This window comes from Anabrus simplex, chromosome 1 (genome assembly GCF_040414725.1).
Source record: "Anabrus simplex isolate iqAnaSimp1 chromosome 1, ASM4041472v1, whole genome shotgun sequence".
Taxonomy (NCBI): Eukaryota; Metazoa; Arthropoda; class Insecta; order Orthoptera; family Tettigoniidae; genus Anabrus; species Anabrus simplex.
In genome coordinates, this window is record NC_090265.1 from 1104943066 (window position 1) to 1104965504 (window position 22439).

The window sequence follows — 22439 nt, forward strand, 5'->3', positions numbered from 1 at the left end:
CTGTTTTGTGATTTTTATAAACCAATAATTTGGAAACTATGAGGTCCACAACCTCACCATGTGCTACTATTATTCATTTCCATCTGCATCATTTGTTTTCTCATTCCCTTGTTTCTTAGGTTAACGCAGTTTTTAGTATCAATCATTATTTCAAATTAACACCTGTTTCACTGAATTTTGTCACAAGTTGTTTTTTGCTCTGCATATTGATGTAAATATTGTATATTTGTGCTAATTTTGTTTCCGTATAGGCTCTCTTTTGTTTGTTTTTTCATTTGCGCTTTCATTATGTTTTTTAGCATTTTTTCAACTCATATTATGTAAATTATTCCAACCCCCCTAATTTTTTTCACTGAAGATGGCTCAAACGAGCCGAAACATGTCTGATCTTGTTTACTCCGTCTAATGACGGAATATATGATGTATTGATTAGGAGAATACTTTCATTTTTCGCCATTGTAAAGTGAAAACCGTCAATACGGAATGATTCTAACATCTTGTAATGTAAAAGTCAGGATACTAGTTGTTATGGAATGGAAGTGGGCATCTCAGACATATTCTGAGTCATGGCCCTCTTTGTGCCCAGACGGCTAGGACTATACAATTCCACTGATGGTCCCTAACCCGTTAGAGGGGAGATCCCCACTTGGAATATGTGCAAGTAGGGTAGCATCCTACTTCACAAAATTTACTGAGCTCAGAACATTTTAAGCAAGCCTCAGACCTATGGGAGTAACGGAGTCCCACTCCCATTTGACACGCGAAGGACTGCTTGGAAACAACTTGGCGAGCAAAATGGAATTCGATGGAGAGCTATCAATATTAATGGGGCTTATGGAAGAAAGAAAGCAGAACTGACTGAGTCAGCGAAGGGGATGCATCTGGATGTGCTAGGAGTAAGTGATGTTCGGGTAAGGGGAGATAACGAGGAAGAAATAGGAGATTATAAAGTGACTTGACAGGTATTAAAAAGGGAAGGGCAGAGTCTGGGGGTAGGGCTGTTCATCAGGAATACCATTGCATGCAAACTGTTTCTGTTAGGCATGTAAATGAGCGAATGATGTGGGTAGATTTGCAGTTGGAGGATGAAGGTGACAAGTTTTATGCATAGAGTGACATCGTAGTCAGGGTCAGCAGCAAGGATAGTATAATGTTAATGGGCGATTTCAATGCGAAAGTTGGAAATAGAACTGAAGGATACGAAAGGGTGATTTGGTAATTGTGGGGAAGATATGGAAGCTAATGGGAATGGTAAGCGTTTGCTGGACATCTGTGCCAGTATGGATTTAGCAGTTACGAATACATTCTTCAAGCATAAGGGTATTCACCACTCCATATGGGAGGCTAGGGGTACCAGGTCCATTACAGACTATATCTTAACTGACTTCGAATTCAGGAAGTCTGTTAGGAATGTACGAATTTTCCAAGGATTTTTCAATGATACAGACCACTATCTGATCTGTAGTGAAGTAAGTATCTCTAGGCCTAGGACAGAAAAAATCTGTCTGCAAACGAACAAGGGTAGAAAATCTCCAGGACGAGGAAATTAGAAGTACATGGATATGATTAGTGAGAAATTCCGAACAGTGGACAGTAAGCAGGTTCAGGATATGCAAAGAGAGTGGATGGCAAACAAGGATGCTGTAGTAGAAACAGCAAGGGAATGCCTAGGAACAACTGTGTGTAAAGATCGGAAGAAGCAAACATCTTGGTGGAACGATGAAGTGAGAGCAGCTTGTAAACATAAAAAGAAGGCTTATCAGAAATAGCTCCAAACAAGGGTTTATGCAGACATCCAAAAAGAAGTCGTGGGAAGATTCTGGTAATAACCTGGAAAGGCATGGTCAAGCAGCAGGGAAACCTTCCTGGACAGTAATAGAGAATCTGAGGGAGGGAGGGGAATAGGAAATGAACAGAGTTTTGGGTAATTCAGGTGTACCCATAATAGATCCCAGGGAATCACTGGAGAGGTGGAGGGAATATTTTGAACATCATCTCAACATAATCTTCCTGGTGGTGTTGTAAACAGCCAAGGGGAGGAAGAAAATGTTGGTGAAATTACGCTTGAGGAAGTGGAAAGGATGGTAAATAAACTCCATTGTCATAAAGCAGAAGGAATAGATAAAATGATACCTGAAATGGTGATGTATAGTGAGAAGGCATGAATGAAATGGCTTCACGAGTAATAAGATTAGCATGGAGTGTTGGTATGGTACCTTCAGATTCGACAACTGGATGAAAACCAGTGTTGTTTCAGACCACAGAGGGGTTGTCAGAATCATATTTTCAGTATGCGGCAGATAACTGAAAAATGCTTCAAGAGAAATAGACAAGTTATGTTTATGTTTAGTAGATCTAGACTAGAGAAAGCATATGACAGGGTACCGACGGACAAGGTGTTTGCCATATTGGAGGACTATGAGATTAAGGGTAGATTATTAAAATCAATCAAAGGCATTTATGTCAACAATTGGGCTGGAGTGAGAATTGATGGTAGAATGAGTTCCTGGTTCAGAGTACTTACAGGGGTTAGATAAGGCTATAATCTTTCACCTTTGCTGCTCATAGTTTACATGGATCATCTGCTGAAAGGTATAAAGTGGCAGGGAGATATTCAGTTAGGTGGAAATGTAGTAAGCAGTCTGGCCTATGCTGAAGACTTGGTCTTAATGACAGATTGTGCTGAAAGCCTGCAGTCTAATATCTTGGAACTTGAAAATAGGTGCAATGAGTACGGTATGAAAACTAGCCTTTCGAAGACTAAATTGATGTCAGTAGGTAAGAAATTCAACAAAACTGAATGTCAGATTGGTGATACAAAGCTAGAACAGGTCAATAATTTCAAGTATTTAGGTTGTGTGTTCTCCCAAGATGGTAATATAGTAAGTGAGATTGAATCAAGGTGTAGTAAAGCTAATGCAGTGAGTTCGCAGTTGTGATCAACAGTATTCTGTAAGAAGGAAGTCAGCTCCCGGACGAAACTATCTTTACATCAGTCTGTTTTCAGACCAACTTTGCTATTCGGGAGCGAAAGCTGGGTGGGCTCAGGATATCTTATTCATAAGTTGGAAGTTTGTTTGTTTGTTCAACCCTTGTCCCATTTCTCTACGGGTTCGGGTATTAGGTGAGATGAATTGGTCATGGCAGGTTTTTAGGACGAGATGCCCTTCCTGACGTCAACCTCATCAGAGGAGTTAATGAGAAGAAATGAATGAAGTGATATATGATAGAAGGAAGGGAGAGAGTGAAACTCTGTGCCGGCACATAGCCTAATCCTGTCGAATAGCACCAAGAGGTCTGCTCAAGGCTTTACGTCCCCATCCTACGGACGAATCACCATCAACAGCGTCATATGCCCTCACTCCATATGAGTACTGCGGAGAGGTTTGGAACTTAATACAGGCTTTTTCTAGTGATTAAAAACTGTACACAAAAACCTCCCCTACCCTGCCGACCAACATTCTGATGATGAAAATTTTTTCGACCAAAGAAATTCGAACCGGCTAACCTCGCTGTCAGACCATTTAGACTCCAACACAACGATCATGGCCACCAAGCGGACTTTATTGATTAGTTAGCAGTAACAGACATGGTGCGAGAATGATTGCAGGTACAAACAAGTGGGAACAATGACAGGAGGACACTCCAAATGTGGAGATAAAGGCTAAGTTAGGAATTAACTCGATGGATGAAGTTGTATGCATAAACCAGCTTCGGTGGCAGGGTCATACGAGGTGAATGGAGGAGGATAGGTTACTTAGGAGAATAATGAACTCTGTTATGGAGGGTAAGAGAAGTAGAGGGAGGCCAAGACGATGATGGTTAGACTCTGTTTCTAACGATTTAAGATAAGAGGTACAGAACTAAATGAGGCCGCAGCACTAGTTGCAAATAGAGGATTGTGGCAATGTTTAGTAAATTCACAGAGGCTTGCAGACTGAATGCTGAAAGGCATAACAGTCTATAATGATAATGTATGTAATAATAATAATAATAATAATAATAATAATAATAATAATAATAATAATAATAATAATAATAATAATAATAATAATATACTCTGGAACAATTCTAACCCTCAATTTCAACAATCAACTAATTTACCCATTCGTTCACGTTAATTTCTAACGCCTAACTATACTGTGTGCTGCAATATTACTGATGAAAAGGGGAAAAAAACAGGTAACAAAATAGTCAATGAATGACTTACTGTGATACAACAGCTATGTGCTGATGCCGAAGTTCCACCCATAGCTCATCATTCTCGTCCAGCAGCACTTCCTTCTCTGGCGCTCCTGCAGTTGCTTCATACCTATCACACACAGAAAAATACATTTCTCATTCACTTGTTTGTAATGGTAATTTAACACAATGTTCTACAATTAAATATTTTGACTATTAAGTAGTAGCCATCATCAGAATAACAGGAATTGTTAATAACATTACTGATAATTTCCATTCTGTAGACCGAATCAAACGCAGAGCTATAGGCTCGATTCAAATGCAGAGCTATATGATTTCATAATGATCCTCTCCTAAATCAATGAATGTATATACACGATTACTCCATGCATATTTTTTTCTTAATTTAGTGAAGAAAAACTGGGTGGCACACATTAGGTATTTGAAATAAGGTTTGTACAAATTCATCTCAAACAACGGATCCCATTTTATTATAGCATTATCTGGCCTTGGACTGTGTGGCAAAAGTAGGACATTAGGAATAATAATAATAATAATAATAATAATAATAATAAAGTTATTGGCTTTACGTCCCACTATCTTCTTTTAAGGTTTTCAGAGACGCTGAGGTGCCAGAATTTAGTCTCGCAGGAGTTATTTTACATGCCAGTAAATCTACCGACGCGAGGCAGACAATATCTGAGCAACTTTCAATTCCACCCCAGAATCGAACCTGCCACGTAAGGGCCAGAAGGCCAGCGCCTCAACCGTCTGGGCCACTCAACCCGGCTATTAGGAATGAAGTGTGAACCATGTATTAAATATGGCTACAAGTTCTGGTAATCGTTCGTTCATGGCTAAAGAAAAGCTTAGGGTTATTGAAGAACTAGACAGCACTGCCACACAGCAGGGAAAAAGTATGACAAAAGGTTGTATTGACGAAAAAAAAAAAAAAAAGTAATCACCAGGCATTTTGCAGAACACGTTACTATACAGCTAATACCAGAGAACACACTCATTATGATAACAAATAAGCAAAACTCATCATTATTAGTCATTTTGCTCAATGCTGAGCATTGTGACCTCATAACTATCCTTTCTGTGATGTAGCCTTGACGAGATACCTCCCTCCAGAGCGGTTTTCAGCTTTCCTTAACATGATCTGAAGAGGTAGGCCAGTTCTTCACCTGATGTAACCATCTACTTGCTCTTCTTCCTTGTGGTCCACTGCCTTCAACTTTGCCTTGCAATATGATCTTTTTAAAGTCCTCTCCTCCTCTTCTGAAAATGTGGCCAAGGAACAGGAGGTAAAACTAACTCTCACAGAGGAAGATAGACGTTTTTTGATGTTCAGTTCATTCATAATGGAAACATTTGTAGTTTTTTCTGTCCAGGGTACATGTCGCATTCTCTGCCAACACCACATCTCAAAGGCATCAATTCGATTTTTGTCTCTAGCATTCACAGTCCAGAACTCACAGCCATAGTGATTCCACCAAGTGCATCTTCATAGTTTTTGATATTGCCCAGTTCTGCCAGATCTTAGTGAGTTTAACCATTGCAGCATGACCTAGGACAATATGTCTTCTGATCTCTTTTACACAGCTTCCCATGTCATTGATGACAGACCCCAGGTATAGAAATTCCTTTACTGTCTTCAGGTCCTTTATACATCCTGTAAGTTGGATTTAACCTTGCTGATCAACAACCATTAGTTTGGTCTTTTTCATGTTTATATCTAGACCATATATTAGACTCTTATACACAGGACAGTAAGTTGTTCTTCACTTCCAAAGATGAGGGAAGTGTCACCTGCAAAGCACAGGTTGCTAATTTTTCTGCCACCAATCGAGATTCCACTATTTCAGCCATCGAGAGCTCTCTTGAAAATACACTCTGCATAGATGTTGTAGAGTTGTTATTTCTCAGTCTATGACGTTGCTGATACATGCTAGTTTTTCAGGATCCTAGATGAGGCATATCATGCTATGTACGGCATACTGAAATTAATGAAAGTGGGTTGAACGTAGTACCTGTTAAACAAGTTACAGAACCTCAATCTACTGAACGCAACGTTCCCCGCAAAACTGCGGACCAACAATGCACCTTGATTCTACCTATACAACAGTTAGACATAATGTTGGCATAATGTATAGATATTTGAACTTGACACCAAAACCTCAGTGGCCCTTTGTTCTCTAAGAACTGTACAGTTTTTGGAATGTGTGGCATTCATGGGACTCCAGCAAGTCAAGCCCTTTAATTGTACCATTTAACTGTACCATTTACATTAGTATTATATTAGAATAAGGCATTCTTGTTTAATTTTTAGTAATGTTTTATTATGTACAATCGCTATTAAGCAAGTTCATAACAGCTGATAATGACCTATTTACAGGTCGAAACCAGTACTGTTTTTTAATGTAAATAATTCTAAATACTTTATAAAATAAAGTACTGATTAGGTGAAAAACCCATCCTTCATACTTGTGAGCTCAAATTATCAATACGAACCATGAAGCTGATAGATTATAGATCAGGATGCAGACAGGAATTTCACACTTTCCTTAGTCCCTACATAAAAATCACTGACGGAAGACGAGAAGTTGGATGCAAACATAGATGTTTTTTTTACAAGTTGCTTTACGTCACACCAACACAGATAGGTCTTACTGTGACAATAGGACAGGAAAGGGCTTGTAGTGGGAAGGAAGCGACCGTGGGGCCTTACATAAGGTACAGTCCCAGCATGTGCCTGCTGTGAAAATGGGAAAATACGGAAAATCATCTTCAGGACTGCCAACCGCGGGGTTCGAACCCACTATCTCCTGAATACTGGATACTGGCCTTACTTAAGCGACTGCAACTACTGAGCTTGGTTAAATAGAAATTTTAGAAGTATTTTGGAGCATAAATATAAGAAGGGTTCAGATCTTCCCGTTAATAAGCACGCCTGTGAACCAAATTCATAATACTAATTCTCAAAGACCGTTTTTTCCAGGGAACTACTTCAGGGCCATTAGCATCATGGGGTACATCTAATCCTTAAACGACATCTGTTTCTCTCCAGTGTCACTCCAACGAATCGGCTCATCATATCTGTCAAAATTTACTCTTTCTCCCAATAGTGACATCTTAGATATTCGAAGTGGGGATGTATCAGTTTCACAAAGTATTAGAATTTAAATTAAAAATGATGTTTTCTCTGTACATGATCTTGTATATGGGCATACAAATTATTAACAGCTAAATTTATTTGATATAAGGAGCGCCTGATTCCTTGTAAATAAAAATTATGTTTTAAAAAATGCAGTTAATTTCATGGAAATTATTCTTTAGAAAAGTGTTTAAGTACCATTATGTATTTTAATTACCTTAATGTAACAATCTATCTTGTAGTGAAATAGACTTCTCCCATTTATAGTGTCCTGACGTTGTAGACCTAAACATTTATCAATTAATGAGATAAGCTCATCGTAACTACTTGAGCTCTTTCAATAGTACCAGCACATGAAAAACAATACCCAGAAAAATAAGTAATGGGAAGAAGTTTGTATACATATGGTTTTTGGACGGGAACAACTAGATGCAGATAACAGAAGACAAGTTGGCAAGTTTTATTTATTTTAACTGTAGTCATATTCCCTTAAAATCAAGCTGTTATGTAAGTATTTATAGATTTCAAACTGAATAGGCCTACCGTATGTCAATATATAAGTATAAATATAACACAATCCAAGGATTAATATGAATGTAAGTAGTATGCAAATCACCAGCTATATTTTATTTTTATGGAATTTCGTGCCCCCAATGACAATAAGTACCAATGGATATAATAAAATATACAGTAGAAGTCCGCTATAACGAGTACGGCATACGACGAGAACCCTGATATAAAGACAGTTTCCGGCTGTCCCTTTAAAATCCCTATATTAGACTGTGTATTATCCTTTGGTTACAGCGAGAGCCGTATCACTGACACATCCGTTATTACGAGCGATTAAGCGTGCACGATTTTTTCCGTTACCAACATTTATGCACCCAGCGATTATTTGCATGCGATCGATCATCTTCACTATAGTTTCCTCGCTATGTCCACTCGCAAGCTATCTTGTCGACATTCAAAGGCGATGTCAGAGTCGACTGCTGTTCCGTAAAGGAAAACAGAAATTAAATAGGAGAACGTGTTTGTAATAAATGCGTAAATAATGTGTCCAATAGCAGTTGTTAACTCTTAAAAGTAAAAGCTGAAGTAAAAAAAAATCGCTTAATTTTAATAAGTACTGCAATTAAGTAAGAATGGGATACACCTCAAGATATGGCAGAGGGAATCATTGATTTCAGAGTTTAGTTTTATATTTTCTCGCATCTGGTTAAATTTCAGAAAGGCTTATTATCATTTAAATATATAGCAAGAAGGTTATCATTTCTCTACTAGCGCTTGATATATATTTTCATAGTAGACCTACATACGCAGTTAAGTTAGGTTAGGTGACGCTGTTTGAATAAGAAAACTGAAATATTTGCCACAAAATGCGATCAGTCATCTTCGGTGCGGTATCGTTTTCTAGCTATGTACAACTGAGAGTTCCCTTCTCAACATTCGAAGGCGATGTCCGAGTCGATTAGTAATGCCTGTCGACTGATGTTCTCTAAAAGAAAATTCAAAATGAAAGACGATAACATGTTTTCATAATAAATGTGTGTCCGGCTCCATGGTTAAATGGTTAGCGTGCTGGCCTTTGGTCACGGGGGTCCTGGGTTCAATTCCTGGCAGGGTCGGGAATTTTAACCATAATTGGTTAATTTCACCTGGCACGGGGGCTGGGTGTATGTGTTGTCTTCATCATCATTTCATCCTCATCATGACACGCAGGTCGCCTACGGGGTCAGATCAAAAGACCTGCATCTGGCGAGCCAAACTTGTCCTCAGGCACTCCCAGCACTAAAAGTCATCATAATAAATGCGTAAATGATGTGGCCGATAGCTGTTGATAACTCATTAGAAATAAAGGCTGAAGTAAACAATTGCTTAATCTTTAATGTTATATACTGAAATTAAGCAAGGATGTGATTCACCTCAAGATATGGCAGAGTACATCACTGATTTAGAGAATAGTTTATATTTTCTCGTGTCTAGTTAAATTTTGGAAAGGCTGTTTCTATGTAAATTTGTAGTGAGGAGGTTATCATTTCTCTACGTCTGCTTGAAATACGTTTTCATTATACAGTACATATATGGTCGGGTTAGGTCACTCTGTTTGGAGAAGAAAACTGGAATATTTGCCACAGACCCCTCTGGAGTTATACTACGAGGGGCATACTATATTGTTTTACACTTTATTTTTTGTACGTCCGGGTATGGTTCACATTTCACTTTTGAATGTGGTGACGTGTAACTAGTGTCTTGTTCCACCGTTAGTAACAGCACATGCACAGGGGCCAATGAATGCACTCGTCATACCCATTTCGTAACAACACTGTCAGCGTAGGAGCAGCAACATGGAAAGCAACTGTCAGGGACGGCACTATATGACTTGGTTCTTGTGACAGGTTTCAAAAAAAAAAACACCCTTGTGTTGTTGTATTTGGACTGGTGGACTTATAGAAGACAATCGTTCGGAAATGTAACGATTATTAATATGTAAAATTTGAATATTGCTAAATGGTAAAGAGTCGTTTTCATTATTGTTGGGTGATATTTTGTAACACTGAAACTTTTGTGACTTGGACTTTCGGAACAGGGCGTGTCTGCCCCTGTCGATTCTAGGATGTTCTGGTTGTTTACTAGTTTCTTAAGATGGAAGGTTCTCGATAAACATTTCCGTTGGAGAAAATAACAGGGGTTCTGATTGGTGAATCTGGGTGGCGAGAGGTAAGTTTCTGTGGCCCGATTGGTTACCTGGTGATCGGACTGGAGGCCAGCTTTGCCCCCCCTCAAGAGAGCGGAGCAAACATTCAACGTGTTTTTTTTTTTCGCTTCTCACCAGCTTAGCGAGCGGACGCACTTCTGCGATGGTCCCACCCAGGATGGGCCGCCTTGGGGTAAGTACTGTTGGTTTCATTTCCACCTTAATTTAAATTCAATGTTTGCTTTTCTTTTCACACAGGAGTTTACCCCTACTCGCCCAGACTCGCCACTCAATTATTAACATGCCGTAGCTTTTCAGCTGGACCCAACTATTTGATTTTGGAGGAAATTCCCCTTTTCTTTTAGTTTTGTGAACAGGGTAATTAACAGATAATTTTATTTCCCTCTGGGTTTGCCTCCAGTAAATTTGTGTCACTTGAAGTACGTTAATTTTTCCTCTGCTGCACACCAGAAGTGTTTTTGGTGTGGGAGTAAGTTAAACTAGCCTCTGCATCAAGTTTTATCATTTCTGGTTTCCCTCTTGTTCCATTATGTAGCGCGATCATCTAAAAGCACCGTTCACCTTCACTTAATATTGTATTTTCATCATCTGTTTCCTATTACCTTTAATCGTTTTATTCTGGAAGTTGGCTTATGTATAAGTATCTCTTTCTTTAACCCAATGAGTGCTACACCCGCCTATAGATGGCGGTCCACCAGTGCTATGCCCGTCTATAGACGGTGCGCAAGAATTTTAATTTTATTGAGTTTCCCGGTTCACTTTCGAGTGCGAATTTGATCTCCGACATGTTCCGCCATCTGTTGAGCATTATGCAGAACTAACTGATCAGAGATTATAGCTTCGGGAAGTAACTTACAGAGCTTTCTGTGGACGTCTGTGGAGTTCATCTGTGATGTAAACAAACATGGCAGAACAACAATTTAGTTTATCTTGCAGCAATGTTATTTCGCATCACAGAATCTTTCATTTTTTAACCATAGCGGAAAGTGATGATGGAGATAATGATTTTAAGGAATTGGTAAGCGATTTCGAAAGTGAGAGTAATAGAGAGAGTGCCGAAAATATTGTATGTGAGAGAGAAACAGAGCCTCCTTCAAAATGAAAGAAAAAAACACGGTGAGTACAAAAGCTATTTTATCGCTAATTTTGTAACGGATGGATTACTCTTCTTCACTAGAGTTTCAGGTAACTGTGACACACTCTGAGGGCCAAGTAGTGTTTGATGACAATACAAAAATCATTGATTTTTTAGAAACTTTTGTGCCAGTGGAGTTGGTGCAGATAGTTGAACAAATCGGTATCACAAACAACCAGTACAAAACATTTAACTATCACCACATTCCAGGTTTGGAAAGTATTTTAAAATATCAACTTATATACTTCTAAGAAGTTACATTTATTAGTTGCCTACAGATTTTTTAGGAAATAATATTATTTTGGGCTCTTTGCTTTGTATAAAAATGCACGCATGGGCACATAAGTGTAATTTTGTTTTCTCTCAAAATAATATTGAACATAAGTGTAGGATTTTCCATTTGCATTTAGATTTATAAACAACCAACATTTGTGAACATTTTAAGCTAATCACCCCACTGATAAGTTAAAAATTGAGGCTTCTACAAAAACATTTTACATAGGAATGAAAAACTCAGCATTGAGGTACCAAACAGTCAACTAGTAACTCAGCACTTAAAAGATTAACCTCTTTGTTTTAAGGGAATAGCCTTTGGTAAATTACATCTAAATTTATTTGTTTGACTATGATAACCTGATTTTATTGGATTGTTAAAATTTATTTTGTAACATTAATTTTGGAAAAAAAACCTACAGATCAAGGAATCACCGTTGTTTCTTTTTAAATCCGCAACGCACATCTTCACATGGCCCTGGTAAGGGTTCCCACGCCTGTTTCACATCTTTCCTTATAGTTGTGAAGTTGATCAACCTAATGTTCATTTGTTTATTTCTCGATGCAGTTTCATCTGGTGTGTTTATCTTGAAGGTGTCCAAATTCCACGTAATTTAAGTTTTATAACATTTTTTAAATCATATGTTGTGTAACTGTGTACCGGTTACAGTTCCTATGGAAAGAAAGCGCAAACACTGCAGAAATTCATCAACGCTTGGTGGCAGTCTGTGGAGAACATGCGCCGTCACGGAAAACAGTTTACAACTGGGTGGAAGGTTGAAAAACAGGGCGCACATCGATGGACAAGGGAACCAGTTCTGGAAGGAATGTGACAGTGTCAACACCAGCCAACATTGCCCGGGTCGAACAGGCCATCCAAGGAAACAAATACATCACATTTACGGAAATTGAGGCAGCCATGGGAATTCGCCAAAACACCCTGTAGCGGATTGTGCACGGCCACTTACAGTTGGGGAAGGTGTCATCCACGTGGGTGCCTAGACTCTTGTCTGCAGACAAAAAGCAGAGACGCGTGGACGTGTGCAGAGAACTTTTGTAACGCTATAGTCAAGATCCAGCCGACTTCATGGCTAGGCTTGTGATAGTGATGAGACATGGCTCCATTACCATGAGCCACAAACAAAACAACAATCGATGTAATGGAAGCATAGGGGAAGTCCACCACCAAGTGATTATCACCTGTTTGGGAACATGAAGAAACCTCTGCGTGGTTGCCATTTTATGGATTTTGCAGAACTGGACACAGCTGTCAAGGCATGGGTAAGCAGCACTCCGAAAGAATGTTTTCAGGAAGGTCTGGAAAGACTGACACATCGATGGCAAAAGTGCACACAGTTACAAGGAGATTATGTTGAGAAGGTGGACGTAACAACTGATGTGTAATGTACTTCATTTGGGTAGAAAAAAATGAAGTGTAAAACAATATAGTAGCCTACGCCCTTCGTATAATTTTTTTCAGAATGAAATTAAATACACACTTTCATGTAGTATCGGATTTCGAAACAAACGAGCAAGCCATAGGGTGGATATAATCTGTGAAAATGCAAGTTTTTAACAAACTGACTGCCATTTCATACCCATTTTAATGTGTATGGGATTTTTCCAACTTTTACAAAAATTCGGACATCACGACAATCCGTTACGGAGAGTACATTTTTCGCTGTTATGAATTCTCACTATAATGAACTTCTACTGTATATATATACTGTAAAAATACACAATGGTGAATGCTTATTCATATATAGTCCAGGTGTTAAGTCATATCTCTAAACCTGCATAAAAACTTTTATTCTTACATTATATTTTTTCATACTGCCATGGTACTGAACCTTGTAAAGAAACAAAATAAGGTGTCAAGTGTTGGTGAACATTTACTCCACCCGTTAGGTGTCTTCCTCTTTGGTCCTCATGGTTTGTGAAATTTTCAAATGAACCGTAAACATATCCACAAATGCAACCCCATCCTTTATCCATAGATAATTGTGTAAAATGCAACAGGCTTTTATGATAGCCACACAAAAGTCTAAATTAACATCAACGGGCCTGTGCAGAATGCGCTATTTGTTGGCCAGTATACCGAATGTACCTTCTACCATTCAACGGAATCTTGCGTGTCTATAATTGTAAATTTGTTTGCTGCAACAGAGGTTTCTTTTAGTATAGGTTGCAAAATACGATCTGAAAATCCAAAAGCTTCATCGGCCACTAGATAAAGTGGCATTATTTTCCCAAATTCATCATTTGGTAGTCTTTTTCCACAAGGTACATTGACTTATTTTCTAGAAACTTCTTTCCCATGTTCAAATTTTTTAAGATACTGTATCCGAGTTGCTTGAGCCTCCGTATGCACCAATGTCTATACATACAAATTTATAATCTGCATCGGTCAACATCATGGAAACACAGGAGAAATACTTCTTGTAATTAAAAATTGATGAGCCACTATATTCTGGTTGTTTGATTCTAATATGCTTGCCGTCAATAGCACCTATCACATTAGAAAAATTTGTGCGCTCATAAAACTGGTCAGCAATTTCTATCCAATCTTCTTCAGTCTTCTCTGGCATATACATTGGTTGCAGTAAATTCCAAAGTTGATCACACGTTGTTCTTACAATTTCTCTTATAGTACTTGCTCGTATTAGATATTAAAAGCAGAGGGCATAAATACTTGTTCCAGTTGCCAGGTATCTGTAAAAAAAAAAAGTATGTGTTTTTTTACAGGGGCTGATGACCTACATGTTAGACCCTTGTGAAGAGGCTTGCTCTCTCTCTCTCTCTCTCTCTCTCCTTTTTTTTTTTTTTTTTTTTTTTTACAGGAGCAGAGGTACAAACATAGTTTAAATTTTAAATCTTAGATATTTGAAACTTGAGAACTGTCAGTTACACAATATTAGATTATTTAACAGAGAAATTCTTTCTCTGCACATTTCTTGTAAATGAACATAGAACATAACTGGTAAATTAATGTGATATCAGGAGCGCTTGGACTCCTTGTAAATAAAAATGATACTTTTTTAAAACACAGTGTATTTCATGCAAATTATTATATAATAAAATATTTTTAAGTATCGTTATGTGTTTTACTTACCTTAATGTAACACACTCTTGTGAGGAAATAGACTTCTTCCATTTAGTGTCGTGACATAAATATGTACCAATTAATGAGACAAGCTCATCGTAACTAGTTGAGCTCATTCGACAGTACATGAAAAACTTTTCTGGGTACTGCTGCAGCTCTGAATACAATATGTGAAATTTTCTTGTCAATCTGTTACTGGATAATGGAAGAACCAAAAATGATCTCTTTCTTTTCTTTTTAACTTCAAGATATAGTAGTTCACACGCAAGAGCTTTTACGTTATTCATTGTACGACAACTGCTTGTCAACTGTCGTATGTATGTGCACATCAACGACTGAACAGTTTAGCTGTAATGAAATCGTTGTGAACGACACAACTAAACTACTGAGTTGTATCAAAAATCACTTGTATGTGCCCACCCTTACACTTAACCAGTAACAGAATTAGACTGATAAATAACTAATTACAAATAATTAAAAAGTAACCTATAATAAACTTAAAAACTATGTAGAACTACTGAACTACAGCTAACAGTAACTACTTGTACATTAAAACGGGAAAGAGCACAATACATTAGAAGTCCACTATAGCGAGTGTGGCATATAGCAAGAACTCATTTGTAATGGCAGTTTTCTTTCTATCCCTTGAACATTCCTATGTTAAACTATGTATTATCCTACGGTTATAGCGAGAACCCTATCACTGAGGCATTCGTTATTACAAGCGATAAAGAATGAGTTCTCTTTTTTCTGTTATCGATATTTACGCACTCCAGCGATTATACTTAATGTAATCAATCATCTTCGGTATAGTTTTCTCGCTATATGCAGCAGTGAACACACTCGTCGACATTCAAACTCAAAGGCGATTTCAGAGTCGATTAGCAATACTTGTCAACTGGTGTTCTGTAAACACAATTCGAAATTAAAGAGAACAGGTTTCCGTAATAAATGAGTAAATAAGGTGGCTGATAGCAGTAGTTAAGGATCTATAATTTTGACCATAATGGCAAAAATAGTTCCATATTAAATTCAATCAATGCTATATATTAAAGATCCATCTCATCAACACAATTAATGTAGACGTCATAGGGTTTCTATCTTATGTAAATAGGTTAATATTTATCATGAGATTTATATAATTGCCTGTTTTCCAAGTTCTTTGTACAGCTGAGGATGATGCAAAAATGTGTAAACTAGTCCTGAATAAATTTAGAATGTTGTAATTACATCTAGAAAACATTATTATTGTATTGAATAAGTGGACCCTAAAAGTTTAATCAATGTAACCTCAGTTCAATACAGACAAAAAATGAAATTTCTTACGTTAACTAATGCAATACCTAGTTTACTGTCTAACATGTATTGATGACAAGTACACATTTTGAGAATATAAAAGCATTCTTCATCTTTTTGGTTAAAATCACTTAAGTACATCAGACCTGTTAAAAATTGTACCAACATAAAACTGTCCACAATCTCCACTTAAAAACACAATAAAAATTCAAACATGAATAAACATTCATGTTGTGCCATGATCCTATAAATATCACCTAAAAGTTTGTATGTATTGTGTTTTTAAAATGTCAAATATAGTTGTATGACTACTGTGTGAGCTACTATTCCAAACATCCTTCATTGGTCTCTTACTGTTCTTCCAAGCAGTGTTGATTCAATTTGTCCCTGCTTTTTTGGCAATCAATGCCACGGCGCATCCGAATGGAAATAAATAGCGTCCATAGTAAAAGATTAGACTGCTAGGTTCAAGTGAAATCTCATCTGTCGGCGGCAGCAGTCGATACGCGTATCTGAATTTTGGCTTCTTTCCTGCAGTTCCACAATCCTTAGTCCACATGATGGTGACGCTGATGGCTTATCAGACCAATTCTTGCATAAAAAATGCGGCCACACATGTTGCATCCGATGGAAGATGGGGGGGCGTGGCAGTGTTTGACATAGCTTCTTTCTATTGCGAGATTCCTCTTCCTGTGTTCGATGTTCCTGCTCAAACTGTGCAACTGCACCTGAGATGGTAGCAAGGCCAGTGAGGGAGATCCAATGCAAGAATATGCCAAGTATTTGGGTTTATTTCTACTCTTCTCATGGTCTGCTTAAGTTAGTCTTTATATCGCTTCAGAGGAGCACCACGAGTCCTCCGAGTCCTCTTGCCAGTGCTGAGTTCACCAAACAGGATTTGCCGAAGGAGTCTGCTGTCACTCATACAATGAATATGGCCTGCCCATGTAAGCCGATGACCAACGATGGTGGCTTCGATACTGTTTAGCTTTGCTTTCTCGAGAATTGCTCTATTAGTTATATAGTCATCCCATTTGATGTTCATGATGGATGTAAGATTTGTTGATGAAAGTGTTCCAGTTTCTAAATGTCCCGGTGATATAGGGTCCAGGTTTCACACCCGTAGAGTAACGTACAAATAACAGCAGCTTGGTACACCACTATTTTCATGCAGATACTTAGATCTTTGTTCTGGAATACATGATGTGACAGACGTCCAAAGGCCACATGGGCAGCCTGTATTCTGTTTTCCACGTCGTTCTCAGAGGTACAGTGCATTGAGAGAATACTCCTGAGGTACGGGAGGAGGTGTCCATGGCAGTAGGAACATATTTAGTTTCCCAAGTTAGAAGAATCAGACAGAAAAGCCTGGTTTTTAGAGGTGAGCCTCCACTATGAATAAGTTCAAGAGGAATGTTGTCTGATCCTGAAGCCTTCCCTGTTTTCATTCTGCTGAGAGCTTTGATAAACTCTTGGAAGTTTGGAGGAGTGTCCTTCCAGGGTTGGGGAGTATGTTGAGCAACATGAAGAAAATCTTCAGCAGCAGCAGAACTACGGTTCAAGAGTGAGCTAAAGTGCTCTTTCCATCGTTTCAAGATGTCCTGGCCGTCTGTAAGAATGGTGGTATTATTAACAGCATTCAGAGTTCCTGATGATGAAACAGGATGATACAGCTCTTTCAGTCCTGCGTAAAAGTTGCATAAGTCCTTGATATCTGAGAATTTCTGAAGTTCCTTGGCTTTTTGCTGCCACCAGTTGTCCTTTATTTCTCTGATTTTAGACTGACACTTCTGTTTTAGTTCTTAAAAACGAATTTTCTTCTCTCTGGAGGATGGATCTTGAGAAACTGATAGGCATCCCGTTTAGCCTTGATGAGGTTCAAGATTTCTTCCTTGTTATCGAACCAGTCCTGTCTCTTCCTTTCCTCACAGCCACTTTCTGTGCAGACTCTGTAAAGATATTTTGAAGTGTGGTCCATTCACATTCTACATCCTTTGTATTGATTGGATTGTGAGTTAGCTGTTCCAGAAGAGAGTTTTGGTATTCTGTGGCAACACTATCAAGATGAAGATATTCCTTGTTGGATTCGTGAAATTGGTTTGCGGCTTTTCATGGATGGTAATCCTGAACCAGCTAATGAGAAGTTTATGTTTACCCATAACTTTTCCCCATAAGAGGTTTTCCCTCCCCACTCAGGCAGTGAAATCTCCTAGTACTGCAAGCTTGTCTGTAGAAGGCACCTTGGTGAGGACTGTGTTCAGTTGTTGGTAGAAGCGGAACTTAGAATCCTCATCCTTCAGTGTGGGGGCATATGAGGAGATGAGAGTAATGAATTTCCCTCCTGCAAGAGGTATGTGGAGAGTCACGAGTCTTTCATTTACTGCGATTGGAGCGAGTCAATGATCATTCACCAATTTCGTCTTTACTGCAAAACCCACACCATGGATGAGTGTTCATTTTTCTCCTTTCCTTTCAAGAAGATGGTGTAGCCTGATGAAGCCTCGATGGTTTTAATCGAAACAGACTTTCAACCTATTATATTGGTTTTCCTACTCCAATGAATCCGGCTTCACTCAGGGCGGTGACACGAGTCTCTCTAGCTCATGACTGAGCTTCTTTCTGGTCTGTTATCGTTGTCTAATAATGTTCAAACGTTCTATGCACCAACAGTGATGAACGTTGATTTCTTTCTTTCTTTCATTATTTCGACCGCAAGTTGGGGTAACCCTCTCAGTGTGGTTTCCCCAGCCAGGTTTTGAAAGTGGCTACCGATGTGTAGCCCACATTTTCTAGGGCCTTCCCCATTCAGGGTGGGCAGCAGTGGTCCTAAATAGGCCTGTCCAGTCACGGATACAGGAACGGATCCCTGAGTAGTCACAGGGTCTCAGGAAGGCAACCATCATAGGGAATCTGAAATATTTGTCCCGAATGAGTATATTTATAGTTAGCTGGAAAATGTATAATGTCCAATAATGGACCATTTATATTGGTATTATAAATTTACTCATTCGGGACAAATATTTCAGATTCCCTATGGGAATCAACATCTATATCATCTGATGGCCAAGCAGGCATCAATTTTTGGAAAAGAGACGAAGTCTCTCCTAGTGCATCCTAGGCATTCGCACTGCCAGTGGCTCTAAGTGGCCTATGCAGTGGCCTCCACAGTGTGCACTAGCCATGCGTCTTGGTAGGTGTGCTAGGTACCAACTGATGAGCCCAACCTAGCACACGGGGGCAAAACACTGGCAACAAGGAATGAGTTAGATGGAAAATTTATAATGTCCAATAACGGACCATTTATACTGGTATTATACACCCAGTAAATGTATAGTGAAAAGGTTATAATTACTCTGCTGGTGCTTGAAATATGTTTTCATGATACATACAACATACCTGCCAACTTTACAAAACCAAAAATCAAGAAAAATCAGGAGAAATCAGGAGATAAAATTGGTCAAAATTGCTTATTCTACATGTCTTGCGCAACACAGTACTACGATATATTTATAAGACTTATTGTCTCAAAGCCTGACCTTTGCTATACGAGGCTACAAGGCTAAAAATTACACATATCTATTCCCTCACAGGAAGTACGTGAGTGGGATGATCGGTCTCTGATAAGCCTACCGAAAATAGTATGAACTCATGCTCCATATGTGTGAATCAGTCATGCACTTAGATGCCATTACTTAGAAATGCAAAAATTAATATAATGCATCAAGCACCCGCACAATTATGCGAAGCGCAATGCTATTTGGATCAAATAACTAGCTGATGTTCCCGTGCTTCACTACGGAATTCTCAGAAAGACTGTCCTTATAGTTTACCCAAATGAAGTCAACATGTCATTACGACGACGCCAGTATGAATGTCGCAATTAAAAGCACTGCTTTCATACGGAATATTCGATAAAATGAAAACAGCACATTTTCTCACTTTTAGCAAAAAGTACTACGGTGTCAATCTATCAGTTCAAAGTTTCAGAGCTAAAATGACCAGGCTGCAGACAGCCACGAACACTCCTGTGTAATTATTCTGTTTAAGTGTGCACACTGCTCATTCAAATCACTACCTCAGAGTAGGGATCGAATAGCTGGAATACTATGATGATCCAGTGTGTTACATACCAGTAGTATCAGAAAATTTATGAACCAGAAGAATGGCATGCTAAACAAGAGAGAGATCTAACTCCCCACTCCCCAGCTTCTTCCCGCCAATATTCAAACAGGCCGTTATACTTGAAACGCAGCAGTAATCCCGTCTATCGTAGATAAATGGCAGCAGAATACACAAAGCACATCACAACAAACAATGGTCAATGTAATGTTATTGTTGATCAATTTTATGAGCTTTCTATATCGGAGGCCTTCACATTTAGTTTTCTTCCGAATCTGTGATATTAGAGCATCTAATGTAAAGTGAGTCGTCCTTTCTTTCATGACTCCCTCTTGTGTTATTATTCAAGCGATTGTTCCTTCATGACTTTCCTCATTCTTATAATCTTCAAAATTTAATCACCATCACCACCAATATTACTGTAGTCGGAACAGTAAAACTGAATAAGCAAATTATCACAAAAATAATTATTCTATTATTACCACCTATTCAATACAAGCCACGTGCTACGTGAATGAAATCTACATAATACTATATACACTTCTCAGGGACATTTTTCACCCCTTGTTAAGGGCATCATCAACGTTTAGGTAACCTTAAGGTCAAATGTCTGAAACATTATCTATTCATACATGGATTACAATGAAAAGTACGTTTCAGACATTTGAACTTAAGGTTTCCTAAAGATTGATGATGCCCTTAACAAGGGGCAAAAAATGTCCCTGAGAAGTTTATATAGTATTATGTAGATTTCATTCACGTAGCACGTGGCTTGTATTGAATAGGTGGTGATAATAGAATATATTTTTGTGATAATTTGCTTAAGTCAGTTTCAATATGAATCAATCATGAGAATTGTCTCTTGCAAAACTGAATAAGACAAATAATCGGAAATTGCATTCTCTGTAACTTTTGTTATGTAGTACTTTTCAATATGACCACTAAGATAGGTAATTAAAAATTAAATTTTTGGCACCTTCCCCTCAACTACCATTTCGAACAGAGTGAATAAAATTATTTATAGCATAGACTGTAGTTCCTTATTCCCTGACTTTACATAAAATTCTGTTCACCCATTTTCTCGTACCTCGGCGATGATATGGACTTAGAAAAAATAAATCCAAATTCATGAATATCTCCGTTATCACAGCTGGTATGGTAAAAATGCATAAGACATAAATTATAGGAAATTTAATAATATATAACTTTAGTTATGTAGTATTTATCGCTAGGGCCAATAATAACATAAATATCTGAGAATTAAATTTTAGGCCTTCCCCTAAACTACCATTTCACTCAGCGTGAATAAAATTATTTATGGCCTAGATTGTAGCGACTTATTCCCCGACGTTATATACCGATTTTCATTAAATTCTCTTCAGCCGTTTTCTCGTGATGAGCCTGTGTACGTACAGACATACACACAGACAGACAGACAGACAGACAGACAGACAGAAATTACGGAAAATTAAAACGTGTATTTCCCCTTGTTACTATGGTCACGACCGGTACGGAAATATCATTCCTTTTTAAATTCCGAGCAATGTACAGACAAAACATTTTTTTATACTGAGATAAAATAAAATTAGTCAGAATTGTCTCCAAATGGCTCCTAAAATCTCTAGAAAAATCACTAGTCGTTATCATTGAAATTATGTCACTAAATTACTAAGAAAGCGACTAGTCTCTAGAATCGACCAAAGAGGATGGAATCGACTAGACTGACGTGAACGAACACGAACATAGCACACAAGAACGAGAGATTGACAATCGATATACGCGTCGTGATATACAGGTTTCAATAAACATCGCACATTCGTGCACATTTCTCGCATTAATAAACTTCGATATTTCACTTGAAAGCAGCCAATGAGCCGGCCACTGGCGTAAAAAAGCTGAAATGGCGGGATTTGAAAACAAATGTTTGAAGTTCACCAAAAAATAAGCTAAAATCGGGAAAGTTGGCAGGTATACATACAAGGTTAAGCTAGGTTAGGTGATGCCGTTTCAATAAGAAAATGAAATCATTTGCTGCAGAAGCCACTGGAGTGATACTACTACAATTTTTCAGAATGAAATTGGAACATCTGTGTTCACGTTGTCTCACAATTAGAAAAATAACAACTAGTATGGAAATCTGTGAAAACTCAAGTTTTGAACAAACTGATTGCCGTTTTATGCAGATTAATGTATGTAGGAGTTTTTCGAGAACTTTTACGAAAAATCGGATATAGCAGCAATCTGCTATAGCGAGTAAATTTTTTGCCATTATGAATTCTCACTATAAAGAACTTCTGCTATATTATAGAAAATTAGTACAGTTTTTGAAGATATATCTGCAAAATAAAAGTTACTCTTGTACTGTGAGTTTCCACCGTAGTTGATAAAGGTACAGAGAAAGGATAAAGAAGATGGGGTTGAAAAGAATTTAAAAGAGAAGAGGACAAGGAAGTAGGAA

At 38.1% G+C, this 22439-nt stretch overlaps 1 protein-coding gene across 3 annotated transcripts in view; it reads right to left on the bottom strand.

Moving 5' to 3' along the window:
• The window catches only part of Rop (Syntaxin-binding protein Rop), a 341037-nt gene that overhangs the window by 109656 nt on the left and 208942 nt on the right, over window positions 1–22439 (bottom strand). For all 3 annotated transcript variants that reach the window (XM_067137314.2, XM_067137313.2, XM_067137315.2), the window contains exon 7: window positions 4211–4312. In XM_067137314.2, coding sequence (XP_066993415.1) covers window positions 4211–4312 — 102 coding nt within the window. The remainder of the gene's footprint in view (window positions 1–4210; window positions 4313–22439) is intronic.